The sequence below is a fragment of the Balaenoptera borealis genome, assembly GCF_965194805.1.
Source record: "Balaenoptera borealis genome assembly, chromosome: 1".
NCBI classification, from domain to species: Eukaryota; Metazoa; Chordata; class Mammalia; order Artiodactyla; family Balaenopteridae; genus Balaenoptera; species Balaenoptera borealis.
Window position 1 is genome coordinate 99,439,245 of NC_138860.1, and position 25,258 is coordinate 99,464,502.

Consider the following 25,258-nt stretch of genomic DNA (forward strand, 5'->3'; position numbering starts at 1 on the left):
ACTTTGATTTTGTTATTGATAGTAGGATGCTGATGCATAAATTGTGTTTGCAACATATAATTTTTAAGATAAATATATTACATTTTTTCTGTTGATTTACTTTAGTTTTATTGGAGAGCATAGTGAGTGAATATGGACAGAGAATAGTTTTTAAAAAAGAAAAAAATATGTTGTGTTATACCCAGGTTTTAAATAATAGTTCTGTATTTTTTTGTGAGTATATTTTAGGAATCCATAACTATTATACTGATGACTAAAAAAATAAAGACCCACTAATCTTCCTTCTTTCCTTTGATGTCCTCCTGCCTGCATTTCCCTCTCTGTTTTTACTAGTATTTATCCCAAAGCTATTCTTCATCTTTAAGTTGCAGCACCCTCTACTGAGTTGGTAGCAACATTACATTGTGGCTATTTTTCCAATAGTGGATCCTTTTCCTTCGAAAGGAAAAATAACACTTTGAAAATGTACTAAAAAGATGGACTTTCTGCAAATTGAATTGCTTGCAGACTATTTCAAACTTATTAAAAAGATACAAGTACAGTCACATTACTACAAAGAAACAAGTGATCATGAGTTTGAAGGTATTATGAAAACACAAGCAAACAATGTAAAAGACATTTAATTTTTGAGTATATATAGCAATAAGGTATGAATGAAATAAAAAAAGCAAAAAGTCCCATTTTAAATATGAGTTATGAACACTTTAAAATGAAAAATGTGCATTTGGACTTTCTCTCTGCACAGTAAAACTGTTAAAATGAATGTTGGAGGAGCAAATTTTTATTGTTCTGTAGATTCTTAGTTTTATTGTTATTCACATGGCCCAAATTTCTTCCAGTTACAATATCCTGGAGGTATGGTTAAGTTATTTTGTCTCCTCTGACTAAATTGTACGCTCCGTGAGTACAGACACCCCTCTATATTTCTGTATCTAAAAATATTTAAAACCATGAATTCACACCAATACCACTAATTCAAATCCAAAACTATAGGGTTCATTCTAGTTTTCCTCTTGGCATATTTGTAACTCGCTTCCGTGACAACAAGAAGCCTAGCTCTCATTATCCTCAGTATATTTATTTATTTGCTCTATCCTCTTGTATGTAACTAGTCTCCCAACCATTAGACTGCTGCCCTGCTCAGCTTCCTTTTTTCCTTGAGCTTTGATCCATGCTGGGCAGCTTTCCTCAAGCCTGCCTAATAGCTTTTAACTGGTGATACCAGGAGGAAGAGAGGGAGGGAGGGAGGGAAGTAGGAAAGGAGATGGAGGCTTTACATACAAAAACATAAGTATAGAATATTGATACAATTTCCATGATTATTGATTCTTCAAAAGATGTGCAATCTTTTCCCCTTCACTTTCAATCTATTGGTCTTCAGGACAAAATTTACACAAATGTTCACAAACTGAAGATGGTCTGAACACAGTCTTTCACGTAATTATTTTCAAAGTGATGAGGTATGTGGTTTTGAATCCAGTTTGAATTTGACACAACTGGTTTGAAATGGGAATTATTTACATGATTTAATAATAATGGCAGTTTTTCAGTAATTAAGTGCCATGTTTTTGTGATTGAGAGTTGTCTGCATTTACCTTTTGGGGGATTGGAGATAGTGGATAGCCTGAGCAAGAGACAGAATTCACCTTCTTATCTGGATTTCTGTCTCCTAAATGCCTTGGAAAACCTGGAGAGAATATCCACTTATCTTAATGGTATAAATGAGTCAAAACTTAAAATGATTGTTGTTCCCCTAAAGACTACAAGAACATTCAAATGTAAAACTCATTGTATGATAAAATTGTCTATCCAGTGATGGTTTTACAGTGAGCCAATCAAACTCTTGGCCCACTTTGTGATCACTTAAATTTGAGACAGCAATGACCAGGATTTTGAAATAGGATCAGGTCTTTGTGGACCAGCTGAGACTTTGGTCTTATTGGAACTAAGTGTTCCAGGAAATAAAAAGGGTAAACTTGTTTACCAGCTAAAACTCTGAAAATCTAGAATGATTATTCAAGCAGATCCCCCTAACTATATGGTATTCAAAGTAGGTGTTGAAAGAGGTCTTTGAAGAGCAAAGTAGATGAAATTGATTAAGTTCAAAAGTTGTTCCAGTGGAAGACAGTAGTACTTGAGAAGGCTAGATGCTGGGAAAAATGGAAGCAAGCTGAACCCCAGACTTCTGTCCTGACCATGGAAATAAATTGGGCTAAGGAAGCGAATGAGTTCAGGGTTTCTGCTCTTGACCTCTGTAGGAACACTGGTCTTTGAGAATTACCAGCATACAAGTGGGTAGGGATGCCCTCTCTCATGCAGATGTTTAAACATCTATGTAACATTTTCTTTTCTCATGCTTAAAGTTGCTATTGTTAATTATACCTTTATTAGGTGTGGTAACAGTGTTTTCTTAACTCATTGCAGTTACTTTTATTTAAAAAATTAAAAATGAATTATTAGAAAATTGAAATAAAAAGACAAGCCATGAGGTTTTCTTTTTATGTACTAGATTCAACAAATAGGAAATTACTCTATCAAACTGCTGTAAAGTTTCTAAATGCTTCCTCTTAATCTCTGACTTACCTTGTTGTGAACAGGTAACAGCTTGCAGTCTGGCACCAGTGTGCAAACTACACTTTGAGTGGTATTACTTTACACCAGCAGAGCTTCTTAAACCTGAATGTGTGAAAGATCACCTGAGGCTCTTGTGTAAGTGCAACTCTTATTTCGTAGACCTGGGGTGGTGGTGCTGAGATTCTGTATTCCTAACAAGCTCTCAAGTGATACTGATGCTGCTGGTCTGCAACCACGCTTTTGTGTAGCCAGTCTTGAAGTTTATGTACTTCATAAGCTACTTTGATTTTCACAGTGATCTTTTGAGCTAAGAATTCTTATTCCATTTTACTTATGTTTAAGTCAGATTTATTGAGGTATATTTCTAGAGAGTGCACAGTGCTGTGCATTTTAACAAGCTCATACAGTTGCATAAACACCACCATAATCAAAACACAGAACAGTTCCATCACTCGCTCCCTGCCCCTCAGCACCTGACAACCACTGATCTGTTTTCTGTCTCTAGAGTTTTGCCTTTTCTAGAATGTCATGTAATGTATGGTTGCATGCATCAGTTCATTCCTTTTTATTGCTGAGTAGTATTCCATTGTATGAATGTAACACAGGTTGCTTATCTGTTCACCCATTTAAGAAATTTTGCTTATTTCTGGGTTTTGGCAATTATGAAGAAAACTGCTATAAACATTCTTGTACAAGTTTTTGTGTGAACATAAGTTTTCTCAGTCAAAAATTTGACAGGTAATTCCTCTATTTACTCCAAAGAAAGAAAAGAAAGAAAGAAAGAAAAGAAAAAGAAGAAGAAAAACATTTAAGTCTGAGATGACCATTTCAAGCAGCTTCTCTTCAAGTACAGTGTTCATCGCAGGGATTGAAAGAGGTTTTTAAAGACGGATAGAAAATTTGATGACGTTTGAAAGCCTTTCCAAAGGAAGAGGATAATTCTTAACAAAACCAGAAATTGTAAGTAAAATAAGCAAACAAATTGGTTTCAAGATGATTTTACTAAACAAGCAGTCCTCAGTTTACAAACTCTAGATTTGCATATGTCTTAAATATATAAAGTAGTATGAGGGGAAGTAAATTCAAGGTCTGAGTTCCTGGATTTTGTTGGAACTAGTTTTTGTTTAGTGTTTCAGAAAGCGTGGGCAGATCCTTATTTATAGTACAAATACGGATCTGTATCTCCTGCAGGTAACAGGAACACAGTGATAGTTTCTATAAGCAGCTGTGGATGAACAGAGAATTATTACAATTAATATCTCATCTGATTGGCACTTGAGAGTGTTAAGATCTTTCACATACAATATACAACCTTGTTGTTATGAGACAGATATTTATACTCTCATTTTACTGATGAGAGAGGCTACCCAGGGAGGTTATGCCACATCTCCAAGTTTACACAGCTGAAGGATTAGGACCCTGTCTGGTATTTTCTTTGGAGGTCCACTGTTCCTTCGCTTATCCCATGTTATGCAGTAAGAAGTTCTGTCTTTCCTGGGCAATAAACCCCAAGCCTTGTAACTGCATCCATCTTGAGAGGGAGAGGCCTGAGGTTTTTCTAACACGTGTTGATGGCAGATGCTCCCTAAGATTTATCGGGGCAGATCACACTAACTAAGCTGTAGAGCGAAGTAATCCCTCTTTTTACCGCCGCCCACCTGGATGGATGTTGATAGTTTCTGCAAAAGACCCTTGAGTGCCCCCCAACCCCGCGCCCAGTTTTGTTGAGCTATAATTATATAATACCGTATTAGTTTTAAGTGTTCCTTTTTGTTTCTTAATTGCTTTCAGATTTAACTCCTCTGCTTCTTAAAGCTTAATTCCCATCCCAGGTGAGCAGCCACCCAACTCTCTCATTTTCTGCGAATAGAAAACAGTCCCAGAGATGTGTAGCGTCCGCGGAGTTGCACGAAAAAGTGCGGAGATCTGTGCGAGACAAAGCCCGAGAAGGCCCAGTGTCCCTGCAGAGAGGACTGTTTCTGGGCAGTTCGCCAGGGCTCCAAGCCCGAAGGGAAGGGAGCTTGAAGTTAAGTAACCTGAGCTTCAAGCTGCTCCCCCAGTCCTCCCGTTCACACCCCCGCCCCCACCTCCGTCCCCCGCTCCACCTTTAATACGCTGATGCAGAATCCCACAACCTCCGGGGACTGGCTCCTCGTGCCGCACCCCTGACAGCTCCACTAGGGACGCCGCAGAGCTCACCCCCCAGGTCCCACAGCCCCTCCCGGGCCGCACCCCGCAGCCCTTTCACTTCCGGCCCGCTCCAGGCAGCGCCTGGCCCGTCCCCCGCGCCTCTCGGGGAGGCGGGCGCCGGGCGAGCTCCTCCCCAGGCAGTAGCGGGAGCGGCCACGCCCTGTGCGCCGAGCCGGCCTCGGGTGGGGACTTGGCTCTGTTCAGCTTGCGCGCCGCGGGCCCCTTACAGCCAGGCCTCGCGCCCGATCAGCCCTCGGCCCCCCTGACCTCCCTCGGCTGGGCCGGCCCGCGCCTCCCGGACCATGCTGCGCTGGCTGCGGGGCTTCGTGCTGCCCGCGGCGGCCTGCCAGGACGCGGAGCCGCCGACGCGCTACGAGACCCTCTTCCACAAGCTTGACCGCAACGGGGACGGCGTGGTGGACATCTGCGAGCTGCAGGAGGGGCTCAAGAACCTGGGCATCCCCCTGGGCCAGGACGCCGAGGAGGTGGGTCGCTGCGGGGCCCGAGGGCCGGGAGGGCTGCGGGGACTCTGGGCGCTGCCAGGACGGAGGGCGACTGCCCGCGCCTCTGCAGGAAGTAGCTGGGACTGTGGCTTCCAGCCCGCGAGTGGCTTCAGAAGCTCGGGAATGGGGTCAGGTATCCCGGAACGAATGCGCGTCAGGATCTGAAAGGCTACCGGTACTTTTCCAGAAAAATTAGTGCAGTGGACACTCTGGCTCACTCTAAGAATTTAAAATCCTGTGCCCAGTACGTTTGGTCTGAATGCATCCCAGGCCTTTTTAAGCCTATGCAAAAATTTAGCCACTTTTTGTTTTCTGTTTTTTTTTTAGCTCTCGCACTTCAGTGGGCCCCAAGTTCTGTAAAGAGTCTCACATTTTGTATCTCTTCGAAGCTGCTTTCTTACACCAGCTAGTTTGTCTACTGTTTCAAAACTCTTTGAAAACCAGTGGTATGTTTCCCCCAACTTCCCGTTGAGGAGAGGCGACGTTCCATTGTTTAAGACATTCTTAATGCCCTAAGTACATACATTGACCTGAAGGGTTGGCCCGTCGTATGAGCAATTTCAGCTTCTCTGAGTCATTTTAATTGTGTCCCTGAAGTGCAGCCCCTATCAGCAGAGATACTTGGAACCTCTCCAACCCCACTGAAACGTAGGAGGACACTTTGGCATTCCCTATCCCAAGAGATAAAGTGATTAAGCTATAAGAGCCATAAACTGTTTTATAGTAGTTATATTTTAAGCTACTCATTCAATGTCTTTAGTAGTTACAGGCCTCTTCAGGTTACTATTTCTTCCTGAGTCAGATTTAGAAAGTTACAACTTTTAGGAAACTGCCCATTCTGTCCAAGGCTCATAATATTTATATTCACTTGTGATTTAAAAAAAGTTCTGACTGTATCTGTAGTTATGTTCTCTGTTTTATTCCTGATATCTCCCCCCCACCCCCGCTTTCCCTTCAATCTTGCCAAATCTTTTTTTTTTCCCCTTCAACCTTTGTCTCTTTTATTCATACACTGAAAGAACCAACTTTTGGTACTTTTTGCAGATTGTCTCCGTTTTTAAAATCTTCTTCCATTAACTTTTGTTTATTTCCTTCTACTTTCTTTGGGTTTACTCATTTGTCCCTTTTCTAATTTCTTGAGTTATTAATAAATGCTTGATTTATTAATTTTGAGCTACAATATCACTTTAATCACTTCTTTAGTTTCATCCCGTAAGTTTGTACTTTTGTTGTAATTTAGTTCTAAGTATTTTCTAATTTCCAATATGATTTCATCTTTGACCCATGAATTATTTAAATGTGTGCTTTAAATTTCCAACTATATGCTTTTTTGGTTGGTTCTTTGAAAATATGAATAAAATAGACAAATCTCTGGCAAGACTGATTAATAAAAAGAGAGAGGAACTCAGGAATAAAAAATGTCTTCAATTTTCCAAAATTTATATAAGAACAAATTATAAAATAAGTTGTATAAAACTGTGTGTATGCAAACATATAGAACAGGATGGCGTATATTTGTCACACACATAATATATGTATTCTATACATACACATAAAATATATTTTATACCTACATACATATACATAGTATCACTCTGTGCTCATGCCAGATATTATTAACTATTCTCAGCACTCTTTTTTGATGGGTATATTCTTCAATTAAAGGTTAATAATGATTACTTCTGGATGGTAGGCGTTAAATTACCTTGTTACTTTTTTCTTCACAATTTTTGTATTATTTCAATTTTTTAAAATGATCATACATTATTATTTTTATGATTAGGAAAAAATAGAGTTTTTTTTTTTTTTTTTTTTTAATAAATATCACCTCCTCTGGGATGAGCTTTTCTGGACCACCCTCTATAGAAGAGTTGGTCTCACCCTGCTATTTGTAGATCTTTGTCTCCTATATCGCTACGACTGTAATTTTCAAAAGGTACTATTTTTATTTATTGGCTGTGCCTTCCACTAAGACCAGACAGCTTGAAGATGAGGGTCATGTCTCAGTGATCTAAGCACAGTGGTACAAAAAGATTTAAGGCTGTGATTTGAAATACCCTAAACAAGACAGTGGGTCATTTGAAATAATTAAAAGAAAAAAAAATTTAACTGTAAAACAGTTGTTAGTGCTTTTATTTCCAGCATATGTAGGACAAGAAAACCAAAAACTCTCCTGTTGCTAGATACCTAGAAATTTTGGATAAAATAAGATAAATATATAAAAGACTTTTTTTAGAGCAGTTTTTTGTTTCAACAAAGTTGAGAGGAAAGTACAGAGATTTCCCATACAGTCTCTGCCTCTAAACATCACATACATAGCCTCCCCCATTGTCAACATCACTCATCGGAATGGTACATTTTTTACCAAAGGTGAACCTACATTGACACCTCATTATCACTTTAAGTCCATAGTTTACCTTAGGGTTCAGTCTTGGTGTTGTATGTTCTATGGGTTTGGACAAATGTATAATGACGTACATCCATTATTATAATATCATATAGAGTATTATTACTGCCCTAAAAGTCCTCTGTGCTCTGCCTATTCATTCCCACACCCGTGACCACTGATCTTTTTATTGATTCTGTAGTTTTTCCAGATAAACATCTTTTTACATACATAGATGAGCTTGTAAGAAAATAAGAAAAATCTAGTCAAACCACCTGGGTTTAAATCTTGGTTCTGCTACTTAACTAGTTAACTTTGGGCCATTAAAAATATCTTTTTAGCTTCAGTTTCCTCATCTGTGACAGAGGTAACATGAGTACTTATCTTGTAGGGTTATTGTGAAGAATAGATGAATTAAAATACGTAAAGTATTTAGAATAATTCATGATACCTAATAAGCAATCAATTAGCCTTTAAATTATCTAAAACTGTTACTACCATCACTTTTGAAAGAGGGGTGTCAAAATTTCCTCTATGATTGTACATTTGCCAACTTTCCTGTATAAGTCTGTTGATTTTCCCTTTTATTTTAAAAACAGACAATATAATGGACTATACTGCTAGTGTATTCAAATTTAGCATTGTTTTAGCTTCCTGGTGAATTGCTCCTTTCATCATTACGCTTTCTTGCCTACCCTTATAGCATGGTTCCCGCCATATTTTACAAATGCCTGAGTCATTGCACTAGCCAGGGTGTTCCCCTCAAACGGCTTGTTTTCCCAGGTCACCGCTGGGAAATCTTCAGCATTTGGGCTCCCACCTTGTACAAGGCATCATCCTTGCCCCATGTTCCACTCAGGGCTCTTTGCCTGCTGGGCAGTGAATGAGCCAGTTCCCAAACCCCATGTTCTCACCTCTTGTCTTGGGCTACTGCTGGTGCGAACTGCGTCATTTCTGGTTCTCCTAGGAGCAGAAACCAAGATGGGATTGGGTGTGCAAAAGAAGGGTAAGGGAGAGGAAACAGGAGTGGGTCGAAGGGGGTGTCTTCAGACCACGATACAAGTTTAACCCCTGTTAGAAGAGCGCAAGAAAAAAGAAGGTTTAGGAAGAACTTCAGACCAAAGCATAGTTCTTAGAAAGTCTCAACTAGGCTAACGGGGAGTCACTGAGGAAAGGTAATCTGTTAGGAGAGTCCTGCAGTGGCTGCCCCGTGCTGTACTAGTCATTGGTCGGAGCAGCCCAGGGCAAGCGTGGCCTTGGAGTGAGTGCTGCAGTGGGTCCAGAGGTCCAAAGGTGTGGCAGGTTGGCTGTCAGTCACCTCTGCTCCTGCAGCAGGTTCGCCTGTGGAGCGACCTGACCTGGCCTCCACAGGCCACTCCATGGCTCCCACAGATGTGCTTCTCAGCATAGCTTTGGGGAGTGCTCCCTTATTGTTCTCAGCCTCTCTTCCTCAGGGAGGACAGTGGGACAAACTACAGTCCCCATTGCTTCACTTGGTCACAACTGGCACTCATGATTTCCCTTCTTGACTGTCTATTTCAAATTCCACTCACATTGAGCTAGACTCTCTGCAGGTCTCTGTGACTTACCTGGTGGTGTGACCCACGCTTTCCTTTCTGCAGTGTCTGAGCTTCTCAGGCCAGTGTTGCTGCATGTGCCCATTCACAGTTATAACTGGGCATCCCTGGGGTCCACATGGATCATCTGGGTTCCATAAGTATTCCCCTCTGTCTCTGCGGTGTAGAAGCAGCCCTGCTTCCTGCTGATCAGGGCCAATTTACACCTACTAAGAGGATGACTTCTTTTCTTGCCTGTTGGTCCCTGGACACAAGGAGTTACAAATGTCCAGGTGAAAGTTACAGCTTGTAGTTCAATGGGACCCTCATTGTGTTCCCTGACAAGAGTATATCTATCCTGCTTGGGGACCAGAAGCTAACCCTGCAGAGCCCAGAGTTGTGGGGGCGGGAAGCAAAAAGTCCCCAGTGGGTCATTGGGAGTGATAGTAAGTGGGACCGCTCCTGCTTCCACCTCTTAGTTCCTGGACTCATGTATTCTTCCTTTGGGGGGCACAGAGCCACATGGTAGTTCTCTGATTTAGTGTACATAACGGCATCCCGAAGGGTGGCAACCCATTTTTGCCAAATATTGTCTCCTAGGTGGTGCTTCGGCTGTGCTTTCAGTAGGACATTCCAGCATTCTGTGAGGTTGGCTGCTTCCAGATGGTGTGGGGTGTGAAATGGCCAGTGGATCCAGTGGTCTTGGGCCCATGTCCACACCTCTTACACTATGAAGGGATCCCCTGGTCAGATGCTGTGTTCTGCAGGGATTTCATGCCTGTGGCTCAGGCATTCCACAAGCCCCCAGATAGTGGTGCTATCTGAACCTTTGTGGGCAGGAAAGGGAAACCCCTACCTTCCTTTGAGGAAGACCCAGTGCCCCTTACACCACAGGAAGCACCCAATATAACTGACTTTCCACCGAGTGACCAGTTGGCCTTCTTGAGGATTAGTGTCATGTCAGGGCCAGGCAAGGGCCAGATCATGAAAGGCATTGAGGACCTGCCAGGTGGTTTGGACTTTTATCATTTAAGTGATGGGAGCACTTGGGAGGTTTTAAGCAAGAGGGGACACAGGCAAACTTATGACTTAGGAAGATCACTCTGGTGGCTGTGCAAAAACAGGAGGAAGAGAGGGTGTGGAGGCAAGCCTGGGCGACAGTAGCCGATCAAATACTTGGAATTAGGGTTACATGGTCAGTCTTTATGGGGGAGAATTTCAGAGGCATAGGTCAAGGGTTTGTATAATGTCAAGGATTGGGGAGATTACCCACTTGAGTATCTAGAAATGAGAACTATGGGGTGATTCTTCAAGGGAAGGTTTCAGGATAATTTGCATCTAAAACAAATACTCAACCTAAAGTGAAATCTCTATAAATTTCTGTCTGACTTGATCTCATCTCCATGTTGCCAGGCTTTTGTAACGAGTTTGGCATGTAGAAGAGAGCAAATTTCTGTTTAAGTTCCTTTAGGCCTTAAATGGAAAGAATGTGGAACATAATAAGGAATACAATAACTAATTGTTACTAAGTGTTCCAAAAGTATACAGGGAAGGGAAAAGACATCAAGGCAAGTCCTTAGACAAAATTAAGAACTAGCTAGAGGCGAACTCACTATGGTTTCCTCTGATATGAATGACCCTGCTTTTCCATGTGTTTCCAGATCTCCTCATTATGAAATCAGTGTTTTAGAAGAGATAAAATTCACATTAAGTTCTCCTACGACTCAGGAATTGAGAGCAGAAGGTAGTATGAGGAACAAGGAGATACAGTAGTTATTACTAATTTTCCCATAAGAATTTAGTAATCCTGTCTGCTTTTTGGAGTATTTTCCATCGTTTCCTCCCTCCTCCCTCTTTGCCTCCCCCTCCTCCTCCTCCTCCTCATTGTTTTTCATCAAAGCCCACATTAGAACATTTTAAAAGGCAATCCCAATGTTTGGATGTCATTTGAGGTACTCTGAGGAAAAAAATTTCAGAACATCAAAGAGCAGAAGAAATAATCTGAATTTTAATTTACTGAAATGGAAATCAGAAAAATAAACTGATGATGAAGAGTCAGCAGTTTTAGCTGGAAGTATGCTTGTTTTGGTTCAGTTTAGGCTTGGAAGACTTCAGAATAGTGTAGGACCAAAAAAAAAAAAAAATCTGGATTTAGAATTAAGGCAATAAAATGATGAGATGATCAAGTCTATGTTTTGCTCTCTTCTATCAGTTCTATAAAATGCTGTTAGTCTGTTTTCTTTATTCAGAAGTCTGGCTGTGACTTCTGTCTCTTCTACTTGGTCTTTAGACTCTTGCGCCTGCCTGGATGTCTGTCTTCTATGACTCTTTGTGACTACTTGCATTCTCTGCAATGCCCAGGGAAGGATCATTCCCTGTGGACTGTAAAATTCTCTTTTGTTGGAGAATTCCTTGTTGATTGGGCCACAGCACATCTTGTGAAACAACATTAGATGTTTGCCACTGCTCAGCAGCTCTGGGGAGAAACGTTTATTGCGAAGCTTGCAGTAGTTCTTATGACTAAGCATGGCATAATCTCTTTCTGGCAAACCCATGGGTAGTTCAAGGACATGGGATGGTCCTCTTTGTGTTTTCAGTACTTGACATGATGAGTAAACAGAACAAAAACTGACAGATAATGGCTTGATTAGATTACCTTTATGAATTAAAAAAATTTTATTTTGGGGGAGCAGTTTTATGTTCACAGCAAAGTTAAGAGGAAGGTCTAGAGATTTCCCATATCTCACCTGCCCCCATGCATGCATAGCCTCCCCCATGATCAACATCTGACACCGAGTGGTAACATTTGTTACAGCTGATGAACCTACATTGACATATCACCCCAAGTCCATAGTTGACCTTAGGTGTTGTATATTCTATCGGTTTGGACAAATGTATAATGATGTGTATCCATCTTTACAGAATCATACAGGGTATTTTTCACTGCACTAAAGATCCTCTCTGCTCTGTCTATTCATCCTTCCACCCATTTCTCCAACCGTCTGGCAACCACTGATCTTTTTACTGTCTCTATAGTTTTGCCTTTTCCAGAATATGATATTGCTAGAATCATACAGTATGTAACCTTTTCAGATTGGCTTCTTTCACTTAGTAATATGAACTTAAGATTTCTCCATGTCTTTTCATGGCTTGATAGCTCTTTTCTTTCTAACACTGAATAATGGTCCATTGTCTGGATGTACCACAGTTTACTTACCCGTTCACCTACATCTTGGTTGCTTCCAATTTTGGCAATTATGAATAAGGCTGCTACAAACATTTGTGTTTAGATTTTCATGTGGACATACATTTTCAACTCCTTTGGGTAGATACCAAGGAGCATGATTGCTGGATTATATGGTAAAAGTGTGTTTAGTTTTGTAAGAAATTGCCAAACTGTCTTCCCAGGTGTACCATTTTGCATTCCCACCAGCATGAGAGTTCTTGTTACTCCATATGAATTTTAACATTCAAGTTTTTAAAGAGTACTCCATATTTTTAAAAGTAACTTATGTAAAAAGTGGAATTTTGACTGTGAAACTACACTTCCACATTTCCAGTGGAGCCAGATGAGGGACCACAGGTATGTGTATAGGGAAGCCAGAGCTCTCAGCGGTTACGGAAAGTGGCGATTAAGAAGACGCCATAAACATTGTTTATGAGTATCTCCTGGACCCCAGTTGACTTAACTTCTGCGCATTTTGAGATTATCCTCCCAAGTGTGCTGCCAAAATCTGTACAGATGGAGATGGGACTCCGTCTGTTCAGCAGCCTTGCTCTGGAGCCACTGAAGATACTGAGTGAAGATAAGGAACTGGGGGAGAGGATCACAGAAGGAAAGGCCCACATAGTCAGATTTTCATTCTGGTCCCAAGCTTCATTACAGTAATTCCCAAGTGCCTTAACCTTAGAAGAAGAAGTCTTAGGTGTGACCAGACAACTTAAAAAAAAAAAAAATGTTGGACCAACACCACCAGTTCATGTCTCAGAACTCCCCTACCCACTTTTCTCTAAAAAGAAGTTCTACCTTTAGAGACAGACCTGTGCGGAGGCCTCTCAGGAAGCTTCTGGAGAAAAGGCTCTTCCTGGAGTGAGGTGGGAAACAGGGAGTCTGATTGGCTGATCTGGGAGTGGGGCCGGAACTCCATAGCCTCACACTCCAGGCCTGACCTCCAGCACCAACCCCTCCGAGGCTCCCAGCGCATCTCGTGCCTCCGCTCTGGAGCCGTTGCGATGAACCGTCCCCTTTCCGTTCTGTACCTGGCCCAGGGGTTTTGCATTTGGTAGCAGAGAGGCGGCTGCTACCTTAGGTCTTTTCCAACTCGGCCTGTGGTGGGCAGAGATCACCATCCTCCCTCTCACTTCCACCTCGGGGAGACTAACGGGGGTCACGGCGTGGACCACCCGAAGCACTTCTGTTGCCAGAGACATCCCAGATGGACGCCTTCTATGAAGAACTGTTTTTGTACCTAGACCATAATGAAGATGGGACCCTGGACATCCTTGAACTTCAGGAAGGCCTGCAGGACATAGGGGTCATTCAGGATAAAGGGAAGGTGGGCTTCAGTGGGACTGTGGTCGGAGAGACGTTGGGTCTGAGAATTCTGGAGGGGCCTTGGGCAGAGAAGGGTAAAGCCAAATTTACACGTTCCCAAGCTTGATGCTGGGCCCCACTATAGTTTTCAGGTCTATTACCAACGTTACTGTATGAAGAATAACAACGTTATTAATACTCCTCTCAAGCATTTTTCTCAATTTTCTCCCTGGCTCTAATAACACTTCTAAATTCAAATTGCTCTCAAGATGTTGGCTGCAACCTTGTTTTTGGAGTCACCTTGTTCAATGTACTCACCTGTTATTAGTAGCCTAGATGTGCATTTAGGCCAAAGATGCTCTCTTCCCACTTTGGGGAACTGGCATAATCACTGTGTGTTTTGGGAGTTGTGTGGTAGTTGGAAATTCTCTAATAGTGTATTTTGGTTTCTGTTCTTGGAAGGAGGGCAATCAGTCTGAGTGGCTTGTACTCTTGGCGTTTCTCCCATGCTGCTGTTTCCTCATAAGGTGCCTTTATCATCAGACTTTTGAAGAATGAGCTTGGGCATTGTTTCCTTTGCACATCTTTTCCCCAGCAACCTAGATGAGAGGATACTTCTCAGTATGCAGTGCCTAATGCATATTTCTATCAGTGTATTTCCAAGTTATTTTCTGTTCAGAAGTTATTATTGAGTATAATTATTACTTTCCAATTATCTTTGCTCTTTGGATGTTTAACCCAATAGATGGAGATCCATGAGAGTTAAAGACTGGCAAATTCATTGAAGATAATTGGCACTTCATGCTCAAAAAACTGTCAGATGAGTTCTGTCATGTTAAGATTTGGTAAAACTCTTCCGATTAGCCGTGTGAACTTTGGGAGTCTTTATTTTGATCATTCACTTAGTCATTGATCAGTTGTATTTTGAGCACATTCTATATGCCAAGCACTGTGTCCTGGTTTCCTCATTTGTAACATCAGAGGCCTGGACTGGATGTTGTCCATGGACCAGAACAGTCCAAAATATTATCTCTGTAAAGTTTACTTGGATTTTTAAATTGTTTTTCCTTTTAAACCTAAATGTCCTTCATGCTTTTTTAAAGCTACTCTTGTACTTAGATTTTCACATGTGACTTGTATTGATATTTGTTTATTTGATACAAACTAACCTTTCATAAGAAATTCAGGATTATGCCATAAACAAGCTTAACCCTTTAAAACACATTTCTTCTTTATCAAAACAAATTTTGTTGCATATTTGTCTTTTGTTTTTGGTAAGAGGTGGTGTGAGCCATATAAAGGCTTTTTATGACTGATGATGTCTCACATATCAAAACTCTGGCAGTCTCTGCACCAGCCACATAGAACCTTATATTTCAGGGAAACTGATGTGGCTTTTCCTCAGGTGCTGGTGATACCTCTAGGAAGTTTTGATGTGAGTTTTCTCCCCCATGTCTCTAGCTTCCCTAGTAGAAGTTTATTTATATAGATTGAGAATTCAATTGATTCTTTAAATATAGAAATGGTACTTACATACTGCTAAGAAAGAAAAGATACAACCTTTTATTCTGATAACAGATTTTTTGAATGATACTTGATTTGGTTTTTTTTTTGCTGTGAAAGGTGAGAGACTGAATACGCAAATAGACAGTGGTTAGACCATATTTAAAATTGAACTTTGAATTTCATAATGTGTGCAAATGTCAAATCACTATGTAGTACACCTGAAACTAACTTAATACTGTAAGTCAACTATATTTAATTAAAAAACATTTGAACTTTGACCTAGGACCTACCCAGAAAACTACCCCTTGTCTATAATAAACGATCCAGGAAGCCAACCTGCTATAAGTCAGACTTACTGGAAGCCAGAATGCTATCTCTAGTGACAGTCCAGGAAGCTAAACAATAACTTGTGTAACAGTCAGCCCCAAATGGCCAGAAATTAATTGATAACTGACATTTTCCCCAATTTTTGTCCCTGCTTCCAACTTAGGACCATCCAGAGAAAGCCAAATATGCCCCCCTAACCAATCACACAGGATGCCCCACGTTTGCTTTAGCCCATCTCCAGTTTACCCAGGCCAACAGTCTCCAATCAGGGCACACCCCAAAACTCCTTTTTTTTCTACTGTAAAGCTTTCTCACTCTTCTTCCTGCCTTTGAGCCAAAATACAAGTGACAGTGGTTGACTTCCTTGCTATAGTAATCTCAGAATAAACAGCCTTTCCTTTTCTCCTTTGACTGGTCTTTATTTCCACAGAGGAATAGGCAAGAAAACTCAAAAGTCAGAGTCATTAGACAGTTGTAACTCTGGGAATCTTTATTTATCGTAACAAAGGCTAATGAAACATGGGTAAAAAAATCAGGCTTTTCAAAGATAGCATTAGAGATGTCCTTTAACTTGTAATTTCTAAAATGATAGTTGTTCACTGTTATTTTCATTGACCAAAATATGAACTTCTTAGATGAAACTTCAGTACATAAATGGGGCCCCAGAATGCTGTGACATTTTCTCTTGGATTATGCAAATCTCAGTATATGTGTTGAGTAATCAGAAAATAATTTCCAGTTGAAAATCATCCTTAATCTAATTTGTGAAAGTAATTAAATAGGAATAATTATTTTTCAGTGACACTACAAATGTATTTGCTTTTAAAACTGTAAATAATAATTGATGGCATTTAGGTTGCAGATAAGAGAATCCTAGTCATACTTGTTTAAACAAAAAAGGATAGAATTCTTTGTAGATACCCTTTATTAGTTTGAGGAAGCACCATTCCTAGTTTGCTCAGAGTTTTTAGTCACAAATGATATTGAATCCATCAAATGTTTGTCCGCATTTATTAAGGTAACCACATGACTTTTCTTTTTTATTCTGTTACTGTGGTAAATTACAAGATTAAAAAAAAATATGTTAACCTAACCTGGGATTACTGGAATACATTTATTTTGTGTATGTATGTGTGTCCATATGTAGTGTTATGTATATACGTATTATGTACATATGTATATGTAATATATAGTATTATACATGTACATATGTGTATGTATAATACATATAGTATTATATGTGTATATATATATAATATCCATTTATATATTGTATTCATATAATTATATATATAGTATTATCAATTTTATATATTGTATCCATATATATTATGTATATATATATTATGTGTGTGTGTATATCAATACATATATTTGTGTGAAATAATATATTATTTCTTTCTCAAAGGAATGATTTTTCTTTTTTTTTTTTTTTTTTAAATTATTTATTTTTATTTATTTATTTATGGCTGTGCTGGGTCTTCGTTTCTGTGCGAGGGCTTTCTCTAGTTGTGGCAAGTGGGGACCACTCTTCATAGCGGTGCGCGGGCCTCTCACTATCACGGCCTCTCTTGTGGCGGAGCACAGGCTCCAGACGCGCAGGCTCAGTAATTGTGGCCCACGGGCCTAGTTGCTCCGCGGCATGTGGGATCCTCCCAGACCAGGGCTCGAACCCGTGTCCCCTGCATTGGCAGGCGGATTCTCAACCACTGCGCCACCAGGGAAGCCCAGGAATGATTTTTCTTAATAGAGATAGACAGTTTGATATGACAGCTTTTTATAAGAATCATCTTTAGGAAAAGATTATTTAATTTTGGAAATTAAAGGGAAAAAATACTATTTTAAACATTTAAATTTAGGTCAAGATTTGTCTTCTATCTTAGGATTTATAAAATACAAGTCTTAATAGGAAAACAGCCAATCTGCTTGACGTGTTTGTACAAAAAATCTAATATTTTTAACCCATATAAAAATATCTCTAATTTTTTCCTTTTTTGTAGAAAATTTTTACTACTGGTGATGTCAACAAAGATGGAAAGCTGGATTTTGAAGAATTTATGAAGTACCTTAAAGACCATGAGAAACAAATGAAATTGGCATTTAAGAGTTTGGACAAAAATAATGATGGTGCGTCTTTCTTTTCTGTTTATCACCAGCACATCTCATGCTTCCAAAAGTCTAAAACAATGTATATTTAGTCAGTCTACTTTTAGATGATAATTATTACTTGTGTTAATGCTTGTTTTTCTTAGTAATGTGATTTTTATATAGAATGTTTTTAGTGAAGAAAAGTTATATGTAGCTTTGCCCAATGAATCATAAACTGTGAGTAGGGCCTTTGTAATATATTAATTATGGAACCTTATACTGATTTGACTTAAAACTATGGGTTAAAAATAATAGTTATGTTTTTTTGCTCTCTGGGCAAGAGACTTATTTTTATTCTTACTAAGCATAAGTATTATATATTCTAAAATTTAAACAACTTTCAGAGTATCTTATATTTGATAGTCTTTTTGAAAGAATTACATGTGATCAAAGAAGATGCTCTGATTCTGAAAGTTAGAAAAGAAAACAGCAGATAGACGTTTAAATATATACCTTCTGATTGGGATTATAGTTTTTCTATTTAGATTAATAGCTTGGAGTCCCAGTCATGTGGAGCAAGAAGTAAGGGCCACCGTAGGAGAAAGGGAAGAGCTATCAAACCCTTATCACCAGAGGCAACCTTTGGTAGGAAGAGGGCATTTATTTTAAAAATGTATAATGCAGCCTCAGACCCCTCCCCACACATGAGTGGTCAAGGCCATTTCATTCAAGATTTGTTATTCAAGAAACAAGTTAAACAAATAAATTGAGAGACAATATGGTTCATACCAGGGATAGGCAAACTTCTTTGTTTTGTAAAAGTCCAGATAGTATTTTAGCTTAGTGGGCCGTATGATCTCAGTTGCAGGTACTCATCTCTGCTGTCACAGTGCAGAAACAGTCATAGATAATATGTAAATGAGTAGGCGTGGCTGTGTTCCAATAAAACTTTATTTACAAAAGCAGGCAACTGGCCTTATTTGGCCAGAGGGTTATAGTTTGCTGATCCCTGATTTTTACTGAACATTAACTTCAGTTAGACTCAAGGCAAGTTCCTTCAAACAAAGAAACAACTAAACCCTTTGAATGGTATTGATGATCGTTCAAATCTGTGACTTGGCTAGGAAGAGCTGAGTTTGTGGTGGAAAGTAGTACCGTTAGAATATTTGTTACCACCCATAAACCTTACATTGTATATTCCAAGTCTACCTTAGTCCAATCTTGTAGCAAAATTCAATTCTTACAATCAAATTTATTTCTTCCCACAAACTTTCATCCCACCCTGAACCCTCTAAAGTTCAGCTGCAGAGAAGGGACTGTCTATATACTGTTAGGGCAGGCAGTTGCTGGGAGATGAAGCTACCTCAGGATAATCTCCAGGTAAGTAGAGGCCAATCGTTCAGTATGTACAGTATGCAGGTATCAATGGTCCGTTTCAGAAAATTCTAAATGAACCAGAAGAAATAATTAAAGGTGAAATATTTTTATTTTATTTTTTATTGAGGTATAGTTGATTTATAATGTTGTATTAAAGATGAAATTTGTAGTAAATACAAACAGTTTCCCCTCAGTTTATCTTGTTTTTGTATTTAAAAACACTTTTTCATTATAGGTTCATACTTTTGTTTATTAGACTTTCTTAAAGCAAAGCATAAACAGTCTGTCCTCATTATTCATGAATTCTGTATTTGAGAATTTTTCTACTTGCTAAAATTTAACTCCATAAGTAACCCCCAAATCAATACTCACAGTGCTTTTGCAGTCATTCATGGATTTGCACTGAGCAGCCACAAATTTCATTTGCTTGGTGAGCACATTTCTAGCTGAGATAGAAAGAGGTGATGCGCTGTGTTCTTGTTTTAGCTTTTTTATTGTAAACAAGTCCTTCTGCAGTCTCCTTGGTGCCATGTTTTTTGCATTTTTGTGCTTTTTATTGGTGATTTCACTATTTGCAATGGCTCCCAAGAACAGTGCTGAAATGGTGTCGAGTGTTCCTAAATGCGGGAAGGCTGTGATGTGCCTTTGGAAGAAAATACGTGTGTCAGAAAAGCTTCACTTGGGCATGAGTTATAGTGCTGTTGACCATGAGTTCAATGTTTATGAGTCAATAATATATATTAAACAAGGTGTCTTTAAACAGAAACACACAGAAAACAAGGTTTTGTATTGATTGGTTGATGAGAATATTGTGACCAGAGGCACAGGAGCCTAACCCTGTATTTCCCTTAGGAACAGTGGTTCGGTTCTTTAGTTCTGTGTTCATGGTGACCTTATAGAAAGTAACTACAGTGAATAATGAGAATCAACTGTACTTCTTTGAGAGTGCAATCATAAAGGAGATTGTTCAGAGTGGTATTTGAAAAATGTCATCGCTAACAGGGTGACGCCTCTAACTGCTCTTACATTGTCCGGATTCTCATGTTGCTCCTTTCCTCGCCCTGGGAGAAGTCTCTCCAAACCCTGTCATTCCTTCAGAGTCCTTCCGTTAAAGGGAGTCTTTCCTTTCACCACTAACAGTAATTTTTGTGTTCTTCTTTTCCTGGAGAACTTTGCTGTTAATCCTGGTTTGGCATCAGACCCTTTGGTTTGTTTACCTGTTCCATGCGTCTTCGTCTTAGGATCCTCATGAGTCTGTGGGATGCTTGAGGGAAATGCAATCTTACATTTATTGCTTATGTTTTCTCTTTCTTCTTCTCTTCTGATTCTTCTCCTTTCTATAACATGCTCTAATTGCTCTTATAATAATAATTTTCCTACTTCCATCATCCTACATCATCCCGCTTTATTTTTATTGCCAGATTTCTCAAGAGAATATTCTACACTCTTTGGCTTCATTTAGTCATTTTCTACTTTCTTTTAACTCAGTGCCTTACATCTTTATGTATAATAAATGCTTAATCATTTATTAAAATGTAGAAATGCATACTTTAAAATTAATAGAGCCTAGCTTAATTGAATTTACCTCAAAGTCAGAGTATCTTGATTTGAATCTCAGTTCTGCTCCTTCTTTTTTTTTTTTTTTTTTTTTTTTTTCATAAATTTATTTATTTATTTGTTTGTTTGTTTTTATTTTTTGGTTGTGTTGGGTCTTCGTTGCTGCGTGCGGGCTTTCTCTAGTTGCAGCGAGCGGGGGCTACTCTTCGTTGCGGTGCACGGGCTTCTCACTGCGGTGGCTTCTCTTGTTGCGGAGCTCTAGGCGCGCCAGCTTCAGTAGTTGTGGCGCACAGACTTAGTTGCTCCGCAGCATGTGGGATCTTCCCAGACCAGGGCTCGAACCCGTATCCCCTGCATTGGCAGGCGGATTCTTAACCACTGCGCCACCAGGGAAGCCCCTCTGCTCCTTCTTAATGTCATTTCTTGGTAAGGCCATGTAAGCTCTCAGTCTTTTCTTTAGATGGAATGTCATTATTTACCTACAAGGCTGTTATGATTTTTGAATAAAATAATGTGTGTATATTTGTTTAATGTATTTGTTGAAATTTGAGTTGGTGTTGCAATATGTTCTTAAGCAAATCTATAGCTCATCTAAATTCACAATTTTACCTTAATCAGTTCAAGGCTCTCCCTTATAAAGTGAGGGATTTGAAATTCATGATTTCTAAGGTCTTATCAGTTCTGAGTTTATAATTTTGATTTTTTAAAGGAAGAATTGAGGCTTCTGAAATTGTCCAGTCTCTCCAGATACTAGGTGTAACTATTTCTAAACAACAAGCAGAGTTGATTCTTCAAAGGTAAGCTCTTCCTCTATTGACAGTTGTTTTTTTTTTTTACTTTTAGTATCCTGTATTAGAGATCTGCCTTTGTAACTGTGGCTTAAAACAAATCCTTGTACCTTACCATTCCTCGCTATGTACTTTCGATATCTTTCTCCCCTTTTTCTCGCTTTTCATTTTGTGTGTACACATATACCTAAAGTGTAGGAATGGGAAAACTCTTTCAAGGCCTCCAGGGCTGGTGCAGTAGAAGAAGCTGTTTTCCCTTTTACGTGACTCCTTTACCACTCACACAAAACACTTCACTTCTGAAACTTCTGGTCACTGAATATGTGGGGTTTTTTCTCCACAACAAGCAATTCTAGCTGACACTAGCTGGGTGTCCTACAACGTAACTCAATTCTAACATTGTCTACCTGGAGGTAGTGTCAGATCCCACAGATTAAGGACTCAGTTTCACAAGACTGCTCTCCGCTTCAGATACCAATCGCAAGTAGTAGGTCCCCAGATTACCCACATCTTCTGCCTGACTTGACTACACATCAGAGGTTCCCGTGACCTTCTCCCCCTTGGGTTCAGTTACTTGCTAGAAGAGCTTACAGAACTCAGGGAAACATTTACTTATGCTTATTAGTTTATTACAGGATATTATAAAGGATACAGATGAACAGGCAGGCAAAAAGATACGTTAAGGGGAGGCCTGGGAGGGTCCTGAGCACAGGTGTCCTTGTGGAGTTAGGTGTTTCACTCTGCCAGTGTGTGGATGTGTTTGCTAACCAGAAGCTCCCTAAATCCTGTGCTATTGAGATTTTTATGGAGGCTTCTTCATGTAGATATGCTCAATTATTAACTCCATTTTCAGTCCCTCTCCCCCTCTGGAGAATTGGGGTGGGATGGGGGTGGGAAGGGGGCTGAAAATTCCAAGCTTCTAATCATGACTTGGTTTTTCTGGTGACCAGCCCTCATCCAGGAGCCATCCAGGAGCCCACCCAGAGTTGCCTCATTAGAACAAAAGATGCCCTAGTGCTCTTATCACTTAGGAAATTACAAGGGCTTTAGGGGCTCTTGCCAGGAACAGGGAACAGAGACCAAGTTATATATTTTCTTTTATCTCACAGTGTTTTAAAAGGCAGAATCTGATTGTGTTTTCAGTAGTGGAAATCACAGACCTTCCCTTGAGTGCTCAGCCGTCAGTGTGACTCATATACCTCCAAATGTCAGCTTCCTTTCTTCCATTTCACTGTCTCTTAGTATACTCAAAACTGAATTCATGGGAGAGAAGTCTGAAAGGTGCTGATTGAAACAGCTGAGGCTGAGTCATCAGAGTATGAGAATAGGAATCAGTTGGTTGAAATACAGCCTCCTAGTTCTACTTTTTCAGTAGAAAATATGGGTGGGGAGTAGCTGAAATAGGTAGGCAGTCGCTCCCAAACATGTGTGCTTCATGTATCTTTATCTTCCGCTCTCAAGTAAAAATCCATTTTCCTTTTAGGCTTTCATCTCCATCCCTCTTTCCTCTAATTTTCTTATCTCTAGTTCCCTCTCCACATTTATTGAGGACCTTGGCACTTGTCAAATAGTCATTTTCTCTTTAAGTCCTAGGAAACTTCAGTATTCGTGCTGGTGACTCCTCTTTCTAGCGTCCGTGTTCCTTGCCTTCCTCAACACACCTGAGACTTTTATTCCATTTTGCTTCAGCAGCCCACTCCCTCTCAGGATTGTATCATAACTTGAAGCCACTCCTCGTCTGAAGTCTTAAAAATCTGTATCCTACCTTCTGACCCTTCTTCCTCCAGATTCTACACTGTCTTGCTCCTATGGTACTTGCATTTTTTTTTTTTATTATGATGTGACAATGTAGGTTCATTCTTTTATTTATTTATTTATTTATTTATTTTTGGCTGTGTTGGGTCTTCGTTTCTGTGCGAGGGCTTTCTCTAGTTGCGGCGAGCGGGGGCCACTCTTCATCGCGGTGCGCGGGCCTCTCACTGTTGCAGCCTCTCTTGTTGCGGAGCACAGGCTCCAGACGCGCAGGCTCAGTAGTTGTGGCTCACGGGCCTAGTTGCTCCGCAGCATGTGGGATCTTCCCAGACCAGGGCTTGAACCCTTGTCCCCTGCATCGGCAGGCAGATTCTCAACCACTGAGCCACCAAGGAAGCCCGGTACTTGCATTTTGACTTACAGATCTCTGGCCCCTTCATTTCCACCAGTCCGTCAATCTCCTCTTGATCGATTCCTTCTACCACTCTTACTTACTTTCCCCCAATCCTGAACCATCCTCTCAGTTGTTCTCTTTGCCCCAGCATTTGAGCTATGAAACATTTCTAGAGAAAAATGAAACTATACAGGCCCAAGAATAACCAAGACATTCTTGGAGAACCATAAGGAGCTGGGGGCCTGCCCTATCAGATATCAAAGAGTTGTTATAAGCTATAATTAAGACTTAGTGGTATTGCTACACAGACAGACAAGTTGACAAATGGAACATACCATCCCAGAAACAGACCCATCTATATTTGGGATTTGTCACATGAGAGAAGTAGCTTTGCAAATCCCTGGGAAAAGGAGAGACTATGCAATAAATGGTTCTGGTGCACCTGGTTATCCATGCAGACAGAAATACAGTTGGGTACCTGCCTCACGCCATGCACAGAAATCACAGACATAGAAAACAAACTTATGGTTACCTAACGGGAAAGGGAGGGTAGGAAGGATAAATTAGGGGTATGGGATTAACAGATGCAAACTACTATACATAAAATAGATAAGCAACAAGGATTTACTGTATAGCACAGGGAACTATATTCAGTATGCTGTAATAACCTATAATGGAAAATAATCTGAAAAAATTATACGTATAACTGAGTCACTTTGCTGTACATCTGAAACTAACACAATATTGTAAATCAACTGTACTTCAATTTAAAAAAATCAAACTAAATGTGAAAGTTACACTGCAATACCTTTAGAGGAAAAAGAAGCAAATGTCTATATCTCAGTATAGGGAAGAATATATTTTAAAAAACTACAGATGTCAGTAACCATATATGAAAAGATTGATAAATCCAGCTGTATTATAATCAAGAGCATCTATTCATGGACACTATAAATAAAATGAAAAGACAGAGAGAGGGTACTTGCTAATTTATAACTTGAAGGATTAAATCAACTATATAAAGAACTATACATATTTAAGAAAAAAACACAACCCATTAGAAAAATGGGCAAAAGATATGAACAAGCATTTCACAAGGGGAAAAACACGAATAGCAGATGAATATGATGAGATGCTCAACTTCGTTAGTAAGTTGAAGAGAAACGCAATTTAAACCCCCAGTGAGACTATCTTATTTAAGAAGTTTGTCAACACTAAGTGTTCTGTAGCTTTAAGCTGCAGAGTTTGGAATTCATTTATTCATTCAACAAATATTTGCTCTGCACCAGGCACTGTTCTAGACACTTTGGTCATATCAGTGAATAAAATAAAAAATCCTTGCCTTGTGGAGGATGCTTGCGTGCGTGTGTGGGGGGTTGAGGGGTAGGGTCAGACAATAAACAATTGCATTAAAATAGAAAATAGCGATTAAAAAATAGAGCTATAAATATTTTAACCCAGAAGAATAGTGTCATAAACATCAGTAGTAACTAGGACTCTTATGCAAATATGGAATGTTAACACCTGTGTGCTGGGACAATTGAAAGTTTAAGTGTAATTTCATGTATGCAATCAAAGTTAAAAGTGGCACTGGAAAATATAATCATAAATATCTGAAAATAGCGTTTTATCTGACTGCCATCTTTATGCATCACTTTCACACAAGTCATAGAATAAATATAAAATTCAGAGGAGACACCAAAACTGTTTTTTCAGATATATTCAT

The 25,258-nt window shown here is 39.7% G+C and overlaps 1 protein-coding gene across 2 annotated transcripts in view; it reads left to right on the top strand.

Moving 5' to 3' along the window:
- Positions 1 to 4,805: 4,805 nt before the first annotated feature.
- Positions 4,806 to 25,258, top strand: part of SLC25A24 (solute carrier family 25 member 24) — a 44,580-nt gene continuing 24,127 nt past the window's right edge. Inside the window, exons 1-3 of one of the 2 annotated variants that reach the window (XM_082385515.1) lie at positions 4,806 to 5,249; positions 17,577 to 17,703; positions 21,308 to 21,395. In XM_082385515.1, the coding sequence (XP_082241641.1) occupies positions 5,067 to 5,249; positions 17,577 to 17,703; positions 21,308 to 21,395 (398 nt within the window). In that variant the 5' untranslated portion in view covers positions 4,806 to 5,066. Of the gene's footprint in view, positions 5,250 to 13,630; positions 13,766 to 17,576; positions 17,704 to 21,307; positions 21,396 to 25,258 lie in introns of those variants that run through there. The other variant, XM_082385516.1, reaches the window with a different exon arrangement.